Source organism: Manis pentadactyla, chromosome 16 (genome assembly GCF_030020395.1).
Source record: "Manis pentadactyla isolate mManPen7 chromosome 16, mManPen7.hap1, whole genome shotgun sequence".
In the NCBI taxonomy this organism is placed as follows: domain Eukaryota; kingdom Metazoa; phylum Chordata; class Mammalia; order Pholidota; family Manidae; genus Manis; species Manis pentadactyla.
In genome coordinates this window covers 14412566-14429589 of record NC_080034.1, presented here as the reverse complement: position 1 = coordinate 14429589, position 17024 = coordinate 14412566, and the positions used below count along the sequence as shown (strand labels likewise).

At 37.6% G+C, this 17024-nt stretch overlaps 1 protein-coding gene across 1 annotated transcript in view; it reads right to left on the bottom strand.

Annotated features, from left to right (window-relative positions):
- EYS (eyes shut homolog) overlaps positions 1 to 17024 on the bottom strand; it is a 1412275-nt gene that overhangs the window by 19995 nt on the left and 1375256 nt on the right. The window contains 1 exon segment of the mRNA XM_057494276.1: positions 12243 to 12415. Coding sequence (XP_057350259.1) covers positions 12243 to 12415 — 173 coding nt within the window.

Below are 17024 nucleotides of genomic sequence, written 5' to 3'. Positions count from 1 at the left end.
ACTCCCCAACTTCAAGCTCTACTACAAAGCCACAGTAATTAAGACAATTTGGTACTGGCACAGAACAGACCCACAGACCAGTGGAACAGAATAGAGAGTCCAGATATTAACCCAAACATATATGGTCAATTAATATATGACAAAGGAGTCATGGACATATAATGGGGAAATGACAGCCTCTTCAACAGCTGGTGTTGGCAAAACTGGACAGCTACATGTAAGAGAATGAAACTGGATCATTGTCAAACCCCATACACAGAGGTAAATTTGAAGTGGATCAAAGACCTGAATGTAAGTCATGAAACCATAAAACTCTTAGACATAAACATGAGTGGCTTCTTCATGAACATATCTCCCCGGGCAAGGGAAACAAAAGCAAAAATGAACAAGTGGGCCTATATCAAGCTAAAAAGTTTCTGTACAGCAAAGGACACCACCAAGAGAACAAAAAGGCATCCTACAGTATGGGACAATATATTCATAAATGACAGATCCAATAAGGGGTTGACATTCAAAATATATAAAGAGCTCATGCACCTCAACAAACAAAAAGCAAAAAATCCAGTTAAAAAAGGGGCAGAGGTGTTGAACAGACAGTTCTCCAAAGATAAAATTCAGATGGCCAACAGATACATGAAAAGATGCTCCACATTGCTTGTCATCAGAGAAATGCAAATTAAAGCCACAATGAGATAACCAGTAAGGATTGCCACCATCCAAAAGACAACAACAAATGTTGGCGAGGTTGTGGAGAAAGGGGAACCCTCGTACACTGTTGATGGGAATGTAAATTAGTTCAACTGTTGTGGAAAGAAGTATGGAGGTTTGTCAAAAAACTCAAAATAGAAATACCATTTGACCCAGGAATTCCACTCCTAGTTATTTACTCTAAGAATGCAGCAGCCCAGTTTGAAAAAGACATATGCACCCCTATGTTTATTGCAGCACTGTTTACAATAGTCAAGAAATGGAAGCAACCTAAGTGTCCATCAGTAGATGAATGGATAAAGAAGATGTGGTACATATACACAATGGGATATTATTCAGCCATAAGAAGAAAACAATTCCTACCATTTGCACCAACATGAATGGAGCTAGAGGGTATTATGCTCAGTGAAATAAGCCAGGCAGAGAAAGACAAGTACCAAATGATTTCACTGATCTGTGGAGTATAAGAACAAAGAAAAAACTGAAGGAGCAAAACAGCAGCAGACTCACAGAACCCAAGAATGGACTAACAGTTACCAAAGGGAAAGAGACTGGGGAGGATGGGTTGGAAGGGAGGGATAACGGGGGAAAAAAAGAAGGGGGGCATTATGATTAGCATGTATAGTGTGGGGGGTGGGCAACGGGGAGGGCTGTACAACACAGGGAAGACAAGTTGCGATTCTACAGCAACTTACAGCGCTGTTGGACAGTGAACTGCAAGGGGATATATGGGGGGGACTTGGTGATGGGGGGTCTAGTAAACATAATGTTCGTCATGTAATTGTAGATTAATGATACAAAAAATTTATGGAGAAATATTAAAGAAGAGCTGAGTAAACAGAGACACGTATCATAGTTACGGATCAGAAGAGAACAGCATGGTGCCCTTAGAAAGGCAGCAAATGAACGAGGTGAGTTGATAGTGGGAACAGATCAAATTGGGAATTACGAATTAGCAAAGACTGCTTTTCTTTGAACAGCACAGGGAAGATCATAAAGCATGTTACCACTAGAAATAGTTGGTTTGATGAGTATTTGATGGAACCAAAAAGGGAAACCAACTGACACGTTGCCCAGATTTACAAATGTGGCTCAGTTTTTAATAATTTTCCTCCAGGTGTAAGTGTATAAACATTGCAATAATTAGTAGTAATACCTACCAAATTAAATTCTTAGCCTGACAGTAACATTTGATGTCCAAATTCTGACCCTAATCAGTGTTTCCAGTTTTAGATTCTTAGATCTCTATCCACATAAACAAATGCCTGCTAACTGGGCAACCGAGTGATAAATGAATATTCTTTCACACTTCCGTCCCTTTGTTGGGTTTGCTGTTCTTTGTATGAAGATTTTTCTTTACCTTGTCAAAATTTTACCTTTATTGAAGGCACAGTGCAATGCCGAATCTTTCATGAAGACTCTTGCAGTGCTTAGCTTGTTCGTTTCCTCCCTTAAGCCCCTTGTTCTGCATTGCCTCCTAGTACTCTCCTTCGGGAAGCCACCCTTGCTCTGGCAGCCACTGAAAGTGACCCACGACTAGGCGCTTAACAGGTCTGAATTTCCATTTCCTCACTTGTAAAATAGAGGTAATAATAGACTCTACCTCAATGTTTTTAGAGTTAAGTGAGATTATGTAGGGCTTTGAAAACATGTTTGCCATAAAATGTCAATTGTTATCACTTCCCACGACTGTTTTCTTCTCTTGCTTGCTGTTCTGGTTATAGATCTAACAGTCCCCTGGAGGTAAATGGCTGCAAGGTAAATGACTTTCCAGCCACCCAACACTCCACCATGCTGCCTTCTGACCCACCACACCTGCATGTTGGAGGCTGAGACCCTCACCTGCTGTCCACATGCTGACACTTTCATTCTGACCAGAAGGGTCAAAACCTTCTCCGACTTCTGTTGCTGAAAATATGCTCAGTAGGACACAGTAGGAGGTTGTGTGGCAAGATTTGTTTCCTGTTTGGAATCGAAGCTGTAGTAGGAGTAACATGGAGTAATTGCAGCTTCAGAGTCAAGAGCCAGGGACATGGTGGCAGCTGTTCTGGTTACAGATCTAACAGTCCCTTGGTGGTAAATGGCTGCAAGTGACGCTGTTGAGATTTCTCTGTCAAGGAAATGTTATTATTTTCATTCACAGTTGTGATAGTGCTAGCCTAGTTCTGCAATTTTTATAGGAAGCTGCATCTAAGAGGACCTTCAGTCAGCTTGAAGATAGAATATGGTCACTTTGATCTTCTTAAAATGTACTTTGCTGAAATCTCAAAAATTGGGGCTGCACTTGAATGGAAATCTATAGGTCATAATCCACTAATTGACTACATGTAGTACATGGTCCTGAGGGGATCTGTACTCCTGTTCCAATTTACATTGTCCAATTCAAGGGTGTCTTAGATGCTTCTGTAGGCTTTGGACCAGATCATCTCTGAGTGATTCTCGGTAAGGGTTATGATCCACCCAGGCTTATGTTAAGGATCCCATAGCTGACACTCAGGAAACTCAAAAGACATAGTCTCCATGAAGAGATCATTGAACATTTCAGGATATATAATCTTGGCTTTTATTATTTTTTAACCATTAAGTTTAAAAAGGTACTTAAGGGGTTAAAAGGACCTCTTCATTATTTCCTCTGTGAGATAGTCTTGTCTGATATTCTCCTCGTCTTTATTATAGAGATAAGAGAGTATGGTAGTCTGTAAGTCTGCTCATCTAACATTTCAGTTCTCCTCTCCTTTTCAGCACATGTTAGGATTGCATTTTCCTGTTCCTTTTGAGGTTAGAAGTGACCTTGTGATTTGCCCTGGCCAGTGAAATGTAAGCAAAAGTGACATATATCATTTCTGGGCCAGAACCAGGGAGGTGATGCAATTTTTTCTACTTAAAACTTAAATCTCTGCAAGATTCCCCTCATGCATTAAAAATTTCATCACCTCCCTACCTTGGATGCAGTAACTGCTTATCTCAGCACCTCTCTTTATGTACTTGAAATTGAACAAGTCCCACTGAAAGTTGCTTGCTATTAAATGTTTCTGTTCTCAGTGGTGGACCTTAAGATTTCTAAAATAGATTAATTCCCAGAGCAATGGTTCTCATGATGGGCTCAAAGCATAGACTGTTCAGCAAATAAATAGCTTAATTTCCACATACCCACAAGCCTGTGAGGTTAAATTGATATATCCTCACAGACGCACATCTACTCTGTTCTCAGCAAATTATAGTTTGGGCTCTCCATTTATACTCTCCATTTCATTATGTATAATGCAAAAGATTGTGGCTTTTAGCTACAGCTCTTCTGAACCATAGCTATGTTCTGTTGAATTAGTAAAGAAAAAGAATAATTAATGACTTTTTGTAGAATTTATTAATCTGTTATTTGCCTTAAAGGTCTGTATGTAAGTGAATATAGTTTACTGTAGCGTCTTAGCTCCTAGATGCTTCTTGGCTTCATCACAGTAGGAATCTAATGGATAGAAGTAACACTTTTTCCATCCTTAATTATGCGAAGTGTTGAGACTTTGCCTCTCCAGTTCAATTTAAGCAGTTGGACAAGTTTCAGACTAACTAAATACACACCAATTGAGACTTTGCCTCTCCAGTTCAATTTAAGCAGTTGGACAAGTTTCAGACTAACTAAATACACACCTAATTATTGTAGCAAAAGGAGAAGCTATTCTTTTTCCTTGCTGGATTATTATGAGTCTGCTGGGAATGGTGTGTATGAGCAATTGAACCTGTTGGCTAATTGCCAACAGAAGGAATGGTTAAGTATCAATTATTGAAAAAATAAAATCATCCCTTTAGGCAGAGTTTCCTTAGCACCCAGATGGATAATGCTGAGCAAATCAATTGACTTGTTTAACTCATTTAGATATTTGGGTGGCTATTTTGTTCTAAATGATCTTTGGAGACCTATCAAGATGAAATGTTGCTTAGAAATTAAGAATTCCATGAAATCACATGATTATTCTATGATAGAGACATCTGGTGATTCCTGCTATCAACATCTTCTGGATGAGGTGTTTTACTCCATGTTTTTTGGAGAAGATTTGGGGGTTTGAACAGATGCCAAGTTAAACTTTGAAACTTTCATAATAAAACATCAACATTGTCACACATAAGTCTGGAAGATAAAGTGTTACTGATCCTTTCACTCAATAACCAGGATACCTGAACTTCTACAAGGATTTTAATTTTTAATTTTTTGCTATGCTTTGATTTACAAAACTTTGACTGATACAATTGATATCCAAGAGTAAAGATCTAATGAGAATGTTCAATAATTATTTCTCAAGACAACCATTACCCCAGTAATATGCCAGGTCATTAGAAATCTACTTTATTCATTTACCTTTGACATAATTATTTTTACAGAACTATGATTTAATATTATGCCCTTAGACTGTATTATATGTCAATTTAAAAAACTGCCATATACAATAAGGTCCCTTCATTTTCTAGAAAGCTGTCATCAAACATAACATATGGTATGCTGTTTAGTTTCAGTTTTAAAAATTGTTGGAGCTCATCCAATACATTTTTATAGGCATTTTCCAAGACACGGTTCTCTATCCTTGACTGGTATGCTCTCTTTATTTAGGCAACAATTGAGTAGCAACCTGTTGTATTTTATGTTTTACTTTGACACCCAGGAAACTCAATTTCACGTTCAGTTGCATGCCGTGTTTCCAACTAGCTTCCCTTACTAGTCCTTCCCTTCCCGTCCCTTCCCTTTTCTCTCCTCTCCTCTTTCCTTTTGTCCCTTGGGAGGAGGGCATATTTATCTTTCTGCCACTATCTTGGCTACTTTTCAAATATATGTATCTTTTACTGTGAGTTCTCTCTTGCGCTCCTTGGAAGTGTCATAAAAAATAAAGTCAGCCCTTGAGTCAGGTAACTTGTGTCTGAAGATTTATGGCTGTTTCAGGAGTTTCAAAGGCTTCTCTATAGAAGTTCTGGCAGACCACATTATTATGGGCATGTATTACCCAGGTTTTAAACCTTGAATAATCATCATCTCCTTCACAAGTCTTACTTGAGCACCATCTGTGTGAAAGGCACACTCTCCAGCTCAGGAAGCAAGACCTGATGATTTTTGAATCCATTGTGCCTTGCCTTGGTCTTTTCTATTCTCAGAGGTATTTTAATAATTTAGACCTTACCTGGCATGAATTTCCTTCTCAGAGGAAGAAGCTGACTCACATCCACAAGTGTGCCCTTCCAGCCTTCTCTATGCTGTGCTGAAGTGGTTCTCACTCTTAGGAGAGTGACCTCACCATCGCAAACGAGTCCATCCAAATCTCACCCATTCTTTGATCCCTAGTTTAATTCCATTGCTTTCTAATGCCTCCTCAAGTCGTATTAGCCAGGAGTAGTGTATGTATTGTGTCATTTGTCCAGCATTTATGGCAGTCAGTGTCCTGGGATATTCCTCATTTCCTTGAACTCTTTTTTTCAATTATATTTTTATTTAATTTTCACACATTTTGCCTGGTCTCGACCTAATTGTTAACTCTTAAAAGGAAGGACCTTATCTTACACTGTTTTGGATCTCTTCAAATTGCCTGAGTAGTTTCTCAATACATACTTTAAAAAAAACATTTAATTTGGTCATTTTGAAAATAACTCTTGGTTATATTTTGAAAAACATTTATATATCTCATATAATGAAAACATCTTTTCACAGTAGGAGGTTTACAATATTTTAAGAGTCTATTTAAAACTAACCCATATTTTTAAAATGATCAAAATTTCTATGTGGACATAGCCTGCATTTAACACAGTGTAATCTAACACATTTTTCCTTCCTCTATCGGATGGGGCTGATATTTATAGGATGCTTCTTATGTGCTCAGTACTGTGTTGGTCTCTTTCATTGCATCCTCATCATAACCCTTATAAGAGACTCTTAGACAATTCTGTCTCTTAGAATGTACGGCTTTCTTAACAGTCTTGTAAGAGTCCTTGGACATTAGGAAAGTATGGTATAGGAAGGTTTGCTCTTCAGTTTTTCTTAAGATAATTTACACAGATTTTAACAAAAGAAGAAATAAAGTAAGATATTTTATAATTTTTATGTTTTCCACTATGGTCATAAGAATCTTAGTTTGCATGTCACTTTTAAAAATTTCTGTCAGAATGTAGAGGGAGCCTGCCGGCAGTTCCCCAAATCAGAAAATAAAGTTGGTGGTCGGATCTCATCACTGTAAACATTGTAGATTGAAAAAAAGGTGGGCAGATCAGCCCCAGCAGAAAGGACAACCAAGTCCTGCCCATAGAAATTGATGGTAAGCAAGCTTTTATTTGCTTTCCTAAGATAGGGGACAGGGTGCTTATGGCTCAATATGCAAAACATTTCAAGGGAGGAAAGTAGCAGTAAAGAACTAAAAATCCAATCTGAGTTCTTTTTGTTTATTACCTGATGTTATCTTGAATAGAAAATAAAAAGGATTTTGTTGAAGAAAACCTCCCATAGGTTTCTGTCCTTTGAAGTTTCTAAACTTTCACTCATTACCTTATAAGAAGTAGTAATCATTAATTCAGGACTTGACCAGGGGAGTGGACTCTCCCTGGACTTTGGCCAAAAATTCGCCCAAATAAAGATTTTAAATATCCTCCTTTCACACACAAGAAGTCCAATGTTCAGGAAAGTTAAGTTACCTGTCCGAAGTCCAAGGCTGGGAGATGGCAGTTGTGTCTGCTTCTTTCTAAGACTCACCTGCAATATCTATTCCTTTAGATACTCAAAAGGCTTAATGTTCTTATAAACCTTAGAATTGTTACATATAATTTATTTTCTCTGTTTCACTTATGATTTAGTAGGTTGTATTGAAGAGCACAGAAAGAAGAGTAAAGAGTTAAAATGTGTGTTCCTAGTAATCATAGCTAAGTGCCTTAGTATTTTTTATAAGTATTATAAAATTGTAGCAGTGGAGAATCTAATACACAGGTAGCTACATCCTTATTAATCATAATGGGACTGAAAGTAGGGAAATAATAAAGATTAAAGTTGATCTTTTTTTTTCTATGAAGAAAACTTGTGCATTACCTGCTGTGTTTCCACATGGCTAAATGCACCAAATATGAGTATCTGAAAACAGGCAAATGGTAACGATTCCTGAAACCATGATCTATAGTTCTGTGGACCCATTTCTTTACTATTAAGAAAACCAAAGACTTGGCAGGAAAGCACCCCATGTATTTGGAAGGCTTGGAGAATTGAACTTCTCCATTAGCTTGAATTAATTTGCATGAAAATTAGGGCAAAGTGGATCATAAAGTATCCTTGGCATCAATAGACTCTGGCTTGAACATTTGCCTGTTTTATTAACGATGCCAGCATCTACGTGGGTTTCTTTACCTTAGGGAATAAGAAATGAGTGGAAGGAAAATTGCACTATGGATGGAAAAAATGTAAAAATATGGAAACATTTTCAATAGTGGTAGTCTCAAAGGTAAAAAACACATATTACGGAATTTCATTTGGCTAAATGTCAATGATATGCAATAGCTAGAATTTAGTAGTGCAAAACAATTCCAAGAAAAAAGCAATTTGGCAATAATGAGAGGGAAAGAATTGAGAGATTTTATGATTCAGGAAAGGCTATATGTGTAGTTGCAAATCATGTAACAGGAAAGACAGCTATAGCATAGAAGAAAAGAGCAAATGAGCAAGATTTGAATGAGAAAAAGAAACGACATAATGTATATGTAACAAAATAATTGTCAATCATAATTCTGCTAGAATAGAACATTTTAACGACTAATTGGGATTGCAAAATATTCTACCCTAGTTTAATCTGATTTGATTTCTTTTAAAATTAAGATCAATAATCCTTGTGAAATATCCACCCCAGGAGCTACTGTTTGTTGGCAATCCTTCTTCTTCAATTTAATTTTTAAAGATGATTTAGGGCCCTTGGATGTTTAAAAAACACACATCTGAGCTAGTTCTTATACAATGCAAATATTGTGGATTCCTGCACTTTTGGGACTTAAGGTATTCTGAATCACTTTTGATGGCTGGGACCTTTAAATCCATTGGGTTCAAGTGATCTGCTCTTTTATTCACCACAGCACCATGCCTCAGTGGAACTCCAAAGGCGTTTGGCGTGGGCCCCAGTGAAAAGAAAATATGTCAGTCAGGAATTCTTCTCTTGCCTTTAAATGGATTTTTCTTTCTATCAGCTATAGGTAGATATTCTAAGGGACCTGAAAGATCGCTTTTTCCCATTAATCAGACATCTTATAAGCAAGGGACAGATAAAATCAGATTTCACTATTGAAGTTATAGTGCTGGGAAAGAAAATTTCCTCCAGTCATCCTCTTCTCAGATATATACACATGCTTTAAAATACTTAGGACTACTTAAAATCCTGGGACAACGATGTTTTATTAACCACTTTTGTCTACCACAGGCTGCACAAGTTTCCATTTATTTTAGATTATATTGCCTCTTTATTAGGCTTCCTAAGACAATTGGAGTATAATAGTTGTTGATAAGTATGTTACTTGTACATCATTAGTTCCTATGCCATATTTACTTAAGGAGTGGCTTTTTTGAGGTATTTCTAAGATCTGGAAATAGTATTTGGGAACTTGTTGATGATCTAATGTGCTTACATTTATTACTAAATGAGCACCTACTAAGTGGATTGTGAATGAGGAGACTTGAGACTGATGGGACTTGAAGTGTGTCATTTAATTTCTCCAAACACTGGGTTTCTCACGTATAAATTGGTGCTGTTAGACTAGAAGGTGACATGTAATTCCCTGTTCACTAAGCAAAATGTATATTTAATTCATCATAGAGTTGAATTATTTTAAAGAGTGTAGGGCTGAGTTCTGGATCTTAAGAATAAGGGGATAAAATAGTAGTGTGTATTTTATAGCACTTTAAATTTTAATAAAGAACTTTTGTATACATTATGTTATATGAATTCTCTTAGGTATGCAAAATCATATTTATTACACAGTGAGCGGCCTGGCAGTTATGAGATGGCACACTCATATAATTTGCAAAGAATGCAATGAAAGGACCCTTTACAAAGGTGTGGGCAGGGTTTAGGCGGACTACAAGATAGGGTGTTACCTTGGGGTTAGTCTCAGTGGGGATCTGCTCCAACTCTGAGGCCTGAAGTGGGGGAAGGTGCAGATCTGACAGAGGTTGTGTCCTTGGGTAAACGCAAATTTTGGTGACCCCATGACCCCATGGCAAGGAATCTAGGGGAATGAATACCCTGTTTCACTTTCCTCCTGTCCTCTGATCACCTGCTGGTGTCTTCTCTTGAGTAAGCTTAACTGGAAGCAGACTGAAAGGGGGTCCACTGATGCACTCCAGTGGAGAGGGCCCCCAGAGGATAGAGCAGGGGGAGGGCGAGAGGTGTGGGGCAGGGTAGGGCAGGTGGAAAACAGCCGGCACACTTACTATTGCCATTTTACAGAATATCAAATCGAATCAGAGAGAGTTAAATGAAACTGAATTGCTAGTTATGAGAAGCACCGGGATTTAAACTCAGGTTTTTTGCTTCTTAGATGAATGCTTACAATATTTATAGTCTTCCTGTTTTCTTAGCATGATATTAAAATTCTATACCATGTTTTCCAAGGCTCTATATGGTCTGGCTTTTGCTTGCCTTTCCAAATTCATCTTAAGATACCACCTCCTATTCTGAGAATACTAGTTGCCTTTCTCTCCTTTAAATATGTAATATTACTTTCCTGTTTCTAGGCTTAGCCCCTATTGTATATTGGCCCCCCTGCACTCCCCTCCCTTGCCATGCCTTCACACATGGCTGATTCTCACTAGATGTCAGCTCAGATGTCACTCCTCATGAATGCCTTTCCTGACCTCCCAACTAAAATGTACTCTTCCAATGACTTTTCATGTCCACTTCTTTATTTCCTTTATGGCATTGACTCAATCTGTATTTTTCCTCATTGATTGGTGGATGTGTTATTTGCCGCCTACTCCAAAATGTAACTTCTGTGGAGGCAGGGCACCTGTCTGTCTTGTTAAGGCAGTATTTCCAACGCTTGGTCTGCAACGAGTAAACAATCTTAATGAGGTCGTGAATAATTCATATGGCCAAGCATTACTCCAAGGAGAGGAGAACAGAACAAAGGACACTAATGCTGGGCAGTATTTTGAGGCAAATGACACCCTTTCACCATCCCTATCCCCCACAGCTTCACCAAGTTTACCAATCAATTGCATTTTGGTTTCTTGTCATTCAGAGATCATAAACATGAGTTTTGATTCTTTTGAGGTGGGGTGTATTTATAATAAAGATGGTCATAAAACTAGGTGGGTGTGAAAGCTGTAAGTCCGGGCTTCCATTTATAGTCAAACTAATTTCCTTTCCAAGATTTCAGGTTTCTTGGAATGTGGAAATAGAATTGGCAGAAGGGGAAAAGAGACATATTAGTTAGGGATTTGTAAGTTTGAGGACATTGGTAACAGATTGCTTGGTAATTTATGTATCAGTTTATAACTACAATAAAGCTGATTTGAACCTTAGGCATTTCTTCTGATTCTAGGTGCCCATGCTTGATCAACAAAGTAGAAATTATGATTGCATGTCACAAGACGGCTACTGGCTTTATTGCAAGTGGGAACAGGCTTTCGGGGAATAAGAAAAATGCAGCCACTGGCATGACACAAGCACACCGATGATGCCTAGTTTCATGGTCTGCTTGCTATCAGTTCTGCTTTCTAAGTACATTTTAGTAACTGTAGCTGTAATGTTGGAAAATTGCAAAGGCAATGGGTCAACAAAGATAAAGGAAACAGACCCTTTTGCAGTCTCAGAGTTTGTCATTTCTGATCAAACTCTTCCTTTATAATTTTTACTTCACCACAAATACAGCTCATAGTTCTTCAGGTCAACTTTACTACAGAAATTACTATAGGAAAATAACTTCCAATTGAGCTAAAACTCTAGTCCCACCCCCACATAATACTTTTTCTTGTCAAGACAACTGCATTTATGATATTATTTTCTATAATTTTTTAAAAGGAACCAACTCTTTTCTTTTTAATAACAGCATTGGTCAGCTTTGTGTTCAGGATCCCATGAGGGTGACACAATTTTTGCTGGTACCTTTAATGAAAATTTCTAGACTCTCTTTTTATGAAATAATTTCATTATTGTCACTATTTCTCTATCATCTGTTTATCATCTCTTGTGATACTTCTGAGAGTTTTGAATCAACTGAAAGGTACAGAAAGGAGAAGCTCAAAGGTGAGCCTTCTGGAATTGAGTTATGAACCCAAGCTCACTTGATTGGACTGCTTTTAGCATAAAACCTTTAGAACATCTAGATTAATAGTGTGTTTAGAGTTAATAAATTAATAAAGCTCTATTTTATCCTACTGAACTTTGAGCACTCTCCTATCTGTGAAATAATATGTCAAATATACTGCAGAGAGGAGAATATAGACTCTTATTATTTTATATATTTGATCTTATTTTCACAAATGGAAACTGACTTAGTGAAATTCGTGGACAGCATGAGTTGAAATTCTGCCTCACCTTGTTCGCAGTAGATCCCAGTGGTTCCCAGAGGACAGTAACAGGTGTGTCCATGAGGCAGCGAGACACACGTTGCTCCCTTGCTGCAGTGGTGGGGAGGGTCATATTCAGGGTCACAGGTAGAGACTGTCTCCGTGCAGAAGGCTCCCTTCCACCCAGAGGGACAGTCACAGCTGGAGGTTGAAGAAGAAAGTTGCAATGATTTGAGCACTTGAGCAGAGATGGATATACACTGTGTCACATTCTGATGTTTTGGCAATTTTGATGGAAATTCCAAGATAGAAAGTATTTTAGATATCAAAGCAAATTGTTATTGAAACTACCAAGTTCCAAACTGTCAAAGGGAAGAGCTAATAACTGGTTATGGGATTACTGGACTCCATAGGAAGGATTTAAAAAGGTTCAGCATATGGGAATTGGAAGGGATTTTTTTACAGGAATAATTTCTTTGGGCAAAACAGCATGGTCAGTCTCTCCCCCAACCCTCCACACCATCACTGGTGGGGAAGGCTGTGAACAGAGTTGTGTCCCCTTAAATCTGGAACCCCTACACTAAGGGCACATTGGGGGAAGGGTTAGCTTTAAATCTCTGCCAGGCCCGGAGAACCATCAGACACCAGTGTGAGTGAAGGAAGCCCATACCAGGGTGTGGTGTGGGGTGCAGTCAGAGCAGCTAGCCTGGGGAAAGATGGCAGCAGACCACGTCCCTGCCTGAGCCCCTCCATTTGTGGGGCAGCCCTGGCTGGGTGCAGGGCAACCATGTTGAAGAGTGAAGTGCTGTTAGTATTACGAAGCAGACCCTTTGAACTAATGAAGTGTATTTGAGAATTAAAGTGACTATTAGTTAAATCAAAGCAGAATATTCAACAGACCTCCCCATGTTTTAATCCAGAACCAAGAAAAGGATGACTTCTGCTAAGTGGATTTACAAAGAGAGTGAGAAATAATGGAAAATTTATAAATACATCCATGAGTCCCAGCTCACGCTTACTTGCTCTCCGTTCATCACAATGGTCTTTACCTAGTGGAAGACTGGACCTCGATGACATTAACAACACTGCTGGAGGTGTTGAAAAACATTTTCAACATGAGCAAGTCAAGAAAAGGCAGGTAGAAAACAGAAGTATCTGTAATTCTGTTTTTTCTTTAGGTTGGAAGTATTTATCATTCTGAGGATTAAAGGCAGCTCATATAGTCCGCTCTAGATGGATCAACATGTACCACATATTGTATGCTACCTAGAGGAGAAGGTAAGGATAATGAACACTCTCCTACAAACATTATTAACAGCTTTCATCATTTTATAAGAACAATAGGTAAGGGCTGCATAAAATTGAAATTAAAAAGAAAATCACAATTACTTGTACCCTCTGACCATGGCGAGTTTGACCATTTTTTTAGCACTTAGCATGTATTTTTCTATTTCCTTTAAGCACATTTCAACATTGAAAATGCTGAGAAAATTGGATCTTCACAGGCAAAAGAAACTAGACCCCTATTTTACACCACTCACAAACATTAACTCAAAATGGATTAATGACTTAAATCTGTAAGACCTGAAATCATAAATGTGCTAGAAGAAAACAGGGCTTTTAGTTTAGCCTATTTTTAAATTTCATAGAAATGTAATGATACTGTATATATTCTTCAACTGCTGCCTTTCACTCAAGACTGTTTCTGGGATTCACCCTTGTTGATGCATGCAGCCATTGCATTGAATGTCAGTGCTATGAAACTTGATAAGCAGAAGTTCATATTTTTTTGTGTAGTCAAAACTTTTAAATTTTCTTTTATGGTTTGCATTTTTTGTGACTTAAGAAATCTTTCCCTAGTCCAAGTTCAGAAAGATACTATTTACATTGTCTTCTAGAACTGTTACAGCTTTTTCCTCTTACATTTAATCCTTCATACATCTGAAATTATTTTTTGTTTCATATGGAGTAGAGATCCAGTTACAGTTTTCTCTATGGATAGCCAGCAGCCCTGACACTCTATTGAAAGGTTCCTCTTTCCAATGTCCATTTACGCATGGTCCTGTGCTTCGATCCCATTCCATTAGTCTCTCGGTCTAACCTTTTACTGGTTTCACGGTCTTCATTTCTCCTGCCATATATATGACAGGTGGCTAAGAGGTATCTAGGTACCTAAGATGGCAAGATCTTCTGTCTTTCTGTTCAGGAGTGTCGTAGCTATTCTTAGCCCTTTTCTCTTTCACATCTTTTCAACTAGTCCCAAATTCAAGACAGGCACACTTCCTTGCTTTGTCCTTGTGTAAAACGAAATTTGTTTTTCACTGATTCCTACCCTGAGGGTATAGCTGTTAGGGGTCTCAGGCCTGTGAGGAGTCCCCTGGTAGGTTTCCCATCTCAGGCAGTCCTTAGCCTTTAAGTTGGGTCCTTTGTGCAGCCTTCAAAGGGTAAATTCACACCATCTCCTGGCTTTTGCAGCAACTCAGGGCAAAAGCCAATTTTAACTCTGTTTCTAGAGTCTTGCTTTCATTTCGTTTGGGCTCCCTAAATGTACTGTTTTCATTTCATGTAACACTGTTCTGAAATATACATTTTGTATTTTATTCAGATTTGAACATTTTCATTTGGGAAGATCATTTAGGATATATAATCCCCCACAGGTCCACAAACAGAACTCCCTATAAATAACCTTAAAAAAACAATACTTAGAAACGTCTTCCTGTATCCATTACCTTCTTTTCCACAGTGTCATATTTAATGGTTAAATATTATTTCACTGAACTGATGAAAAATACTTAATTCCTGTAGTCACCTGTGAGATCTTATGTGGTTTTAATTTTTTTACTTTCTACAATTAACACCACAATAAAACTCTTATAGCTAAATCTTCATACACATCTATGATAGTTTCCTTAGGATAAACTGAGATATCATCATGACTCAGTCTAGGCTTTGGGTACATGTTCCAACCTGCCCTCCATAAAAACTGCACCTTGTATAAGGTTCTCCAAAATGGAGAAAAACAAAAATACTCATGAGAATGCTCCCGAAATAATAGGTGTGTTTATAATTGAAAATATGGGACTTTTTATAGACTTTTTATTGTTTATCAACCCAATAATTACATATTAAAATAAAAATGATTTAATGTGTGCCTACACATTTATCAAGAAAATGTTCATTTCAAATTTCTATATTTTCCTTTACTATTTGGCAGTCCAACAAAATTTATGCTACACCAAAATTTATTATTTTCACTGTTTTTTCATATTTACTACTTGCATAGCACTACCTTAGGTCAGGTGGGATGGGCAGAAGATGTGTAAGGGGTACACTACCCACCTGACCTAAGGTAGTGCTCTGGCCTGGCTGAGGGGAGGTATGGGGTTAAACCTCTGGGCTGCGTACACTGAGGAGCCCCGTGAAGGCACAGAGGATGCTCCCAGAATCCAGAAACCAGCATGGGGAAGAATTTGGGGATGAAAACATAATTAACATCACCACACATGTCCACCAGTGCACTCTTAGACTTTGGTTCTAGGAGGAATTGAAAACAAAAATTCTCATCTATGTGGAACATATAGATAGAGGCATAGACACATACATAAAATGGTAAAAAATGAAAGTTTCCAAGATTGCCATTTCATTAAATGCAGTGTTTAGAAGGGTTGTGATGAAAGAAAATATATATGCTTATTGTATCTAAGCTAATAGGTGTGCATAAAGTCTGAAAAGTTGTATAAGGTTTCCCAAAATGGAGAAAAACAAAACAGACTTAACCTGCTATAAAAATTATGTAATGATTTTGATTATTGGTAGAAGATCACAAAGAGTGTAAACATGTAAACACCTTTTATATAAAAACTAGGCTGTCTTACCAATTTCATAAAAAATAAAAGTATAGGAAAACAACGTTATATAAATCTAAAACGAATTTTATTACTTTTTTATGATGATTGCACCATCTAGTGGCTTATTCTTATGAAAAACAAAACTAAGAAAATATCACTGCCTTATAGATACGACAATGGTAAAATACTTTTTATATTAAATATAGCTTAAATCTCTAAGCATAATATAATACAGATGTTATAAACTCATTTGAAAAAATCTTAAAATCAATTCTGATATGGTTCTTAAGAGTTTTTAGGTCTAAAGCAGTTAGCTCTATGTTTATAAAGATTTAAAAAATTACTTTTGAACACCATATACTGCTTTCTTACATTATATTTTAAGAAAGATCTTCATCAGAATGGTTTTGCTTTTTTTGTTCCTTCCCTGTCTTCTTTAGCACCCTGTGAAATGTAGGTAATAAAAAGTCTCAAATCTTTGTTATTCACCACTTTAGGTGATATTTTTCTAACCCTTGAATTAATTAATATTTCTTCTTTTAACCACATATGTAACTTGAAATACTTCAACTTTTAAGTGACACGTGTGTGGGAAAGAACATGAATGATGAGGCATATTTTAAGAATATTAACCTGGTACGAATATGATGACCCTCTGGTGTAACGGTAAGCTCTCTTAGAGATGAAAGTTGAACCTTAGTGGGATCCAGAACAGGGGATGACAGACGTTGGCAGTGTATAGTTTGCTTTATGGCCATACAGACTCTTTTGCAACAGTTCGACTCTGCCGAATGTAAGCAGCCCCAGAGAATCCACAAGCGAATGGATGTGGCTGTACTGTATCCCAATAAAACTTTATTTACAGAAACAGGTGGTAGACCCAGAGACTAGTTTGCTGAACTCTACACTAGATCATTAATTCCATGGGAACAGAAATCAGGTCTTGTTTTGCTCCCTACTGT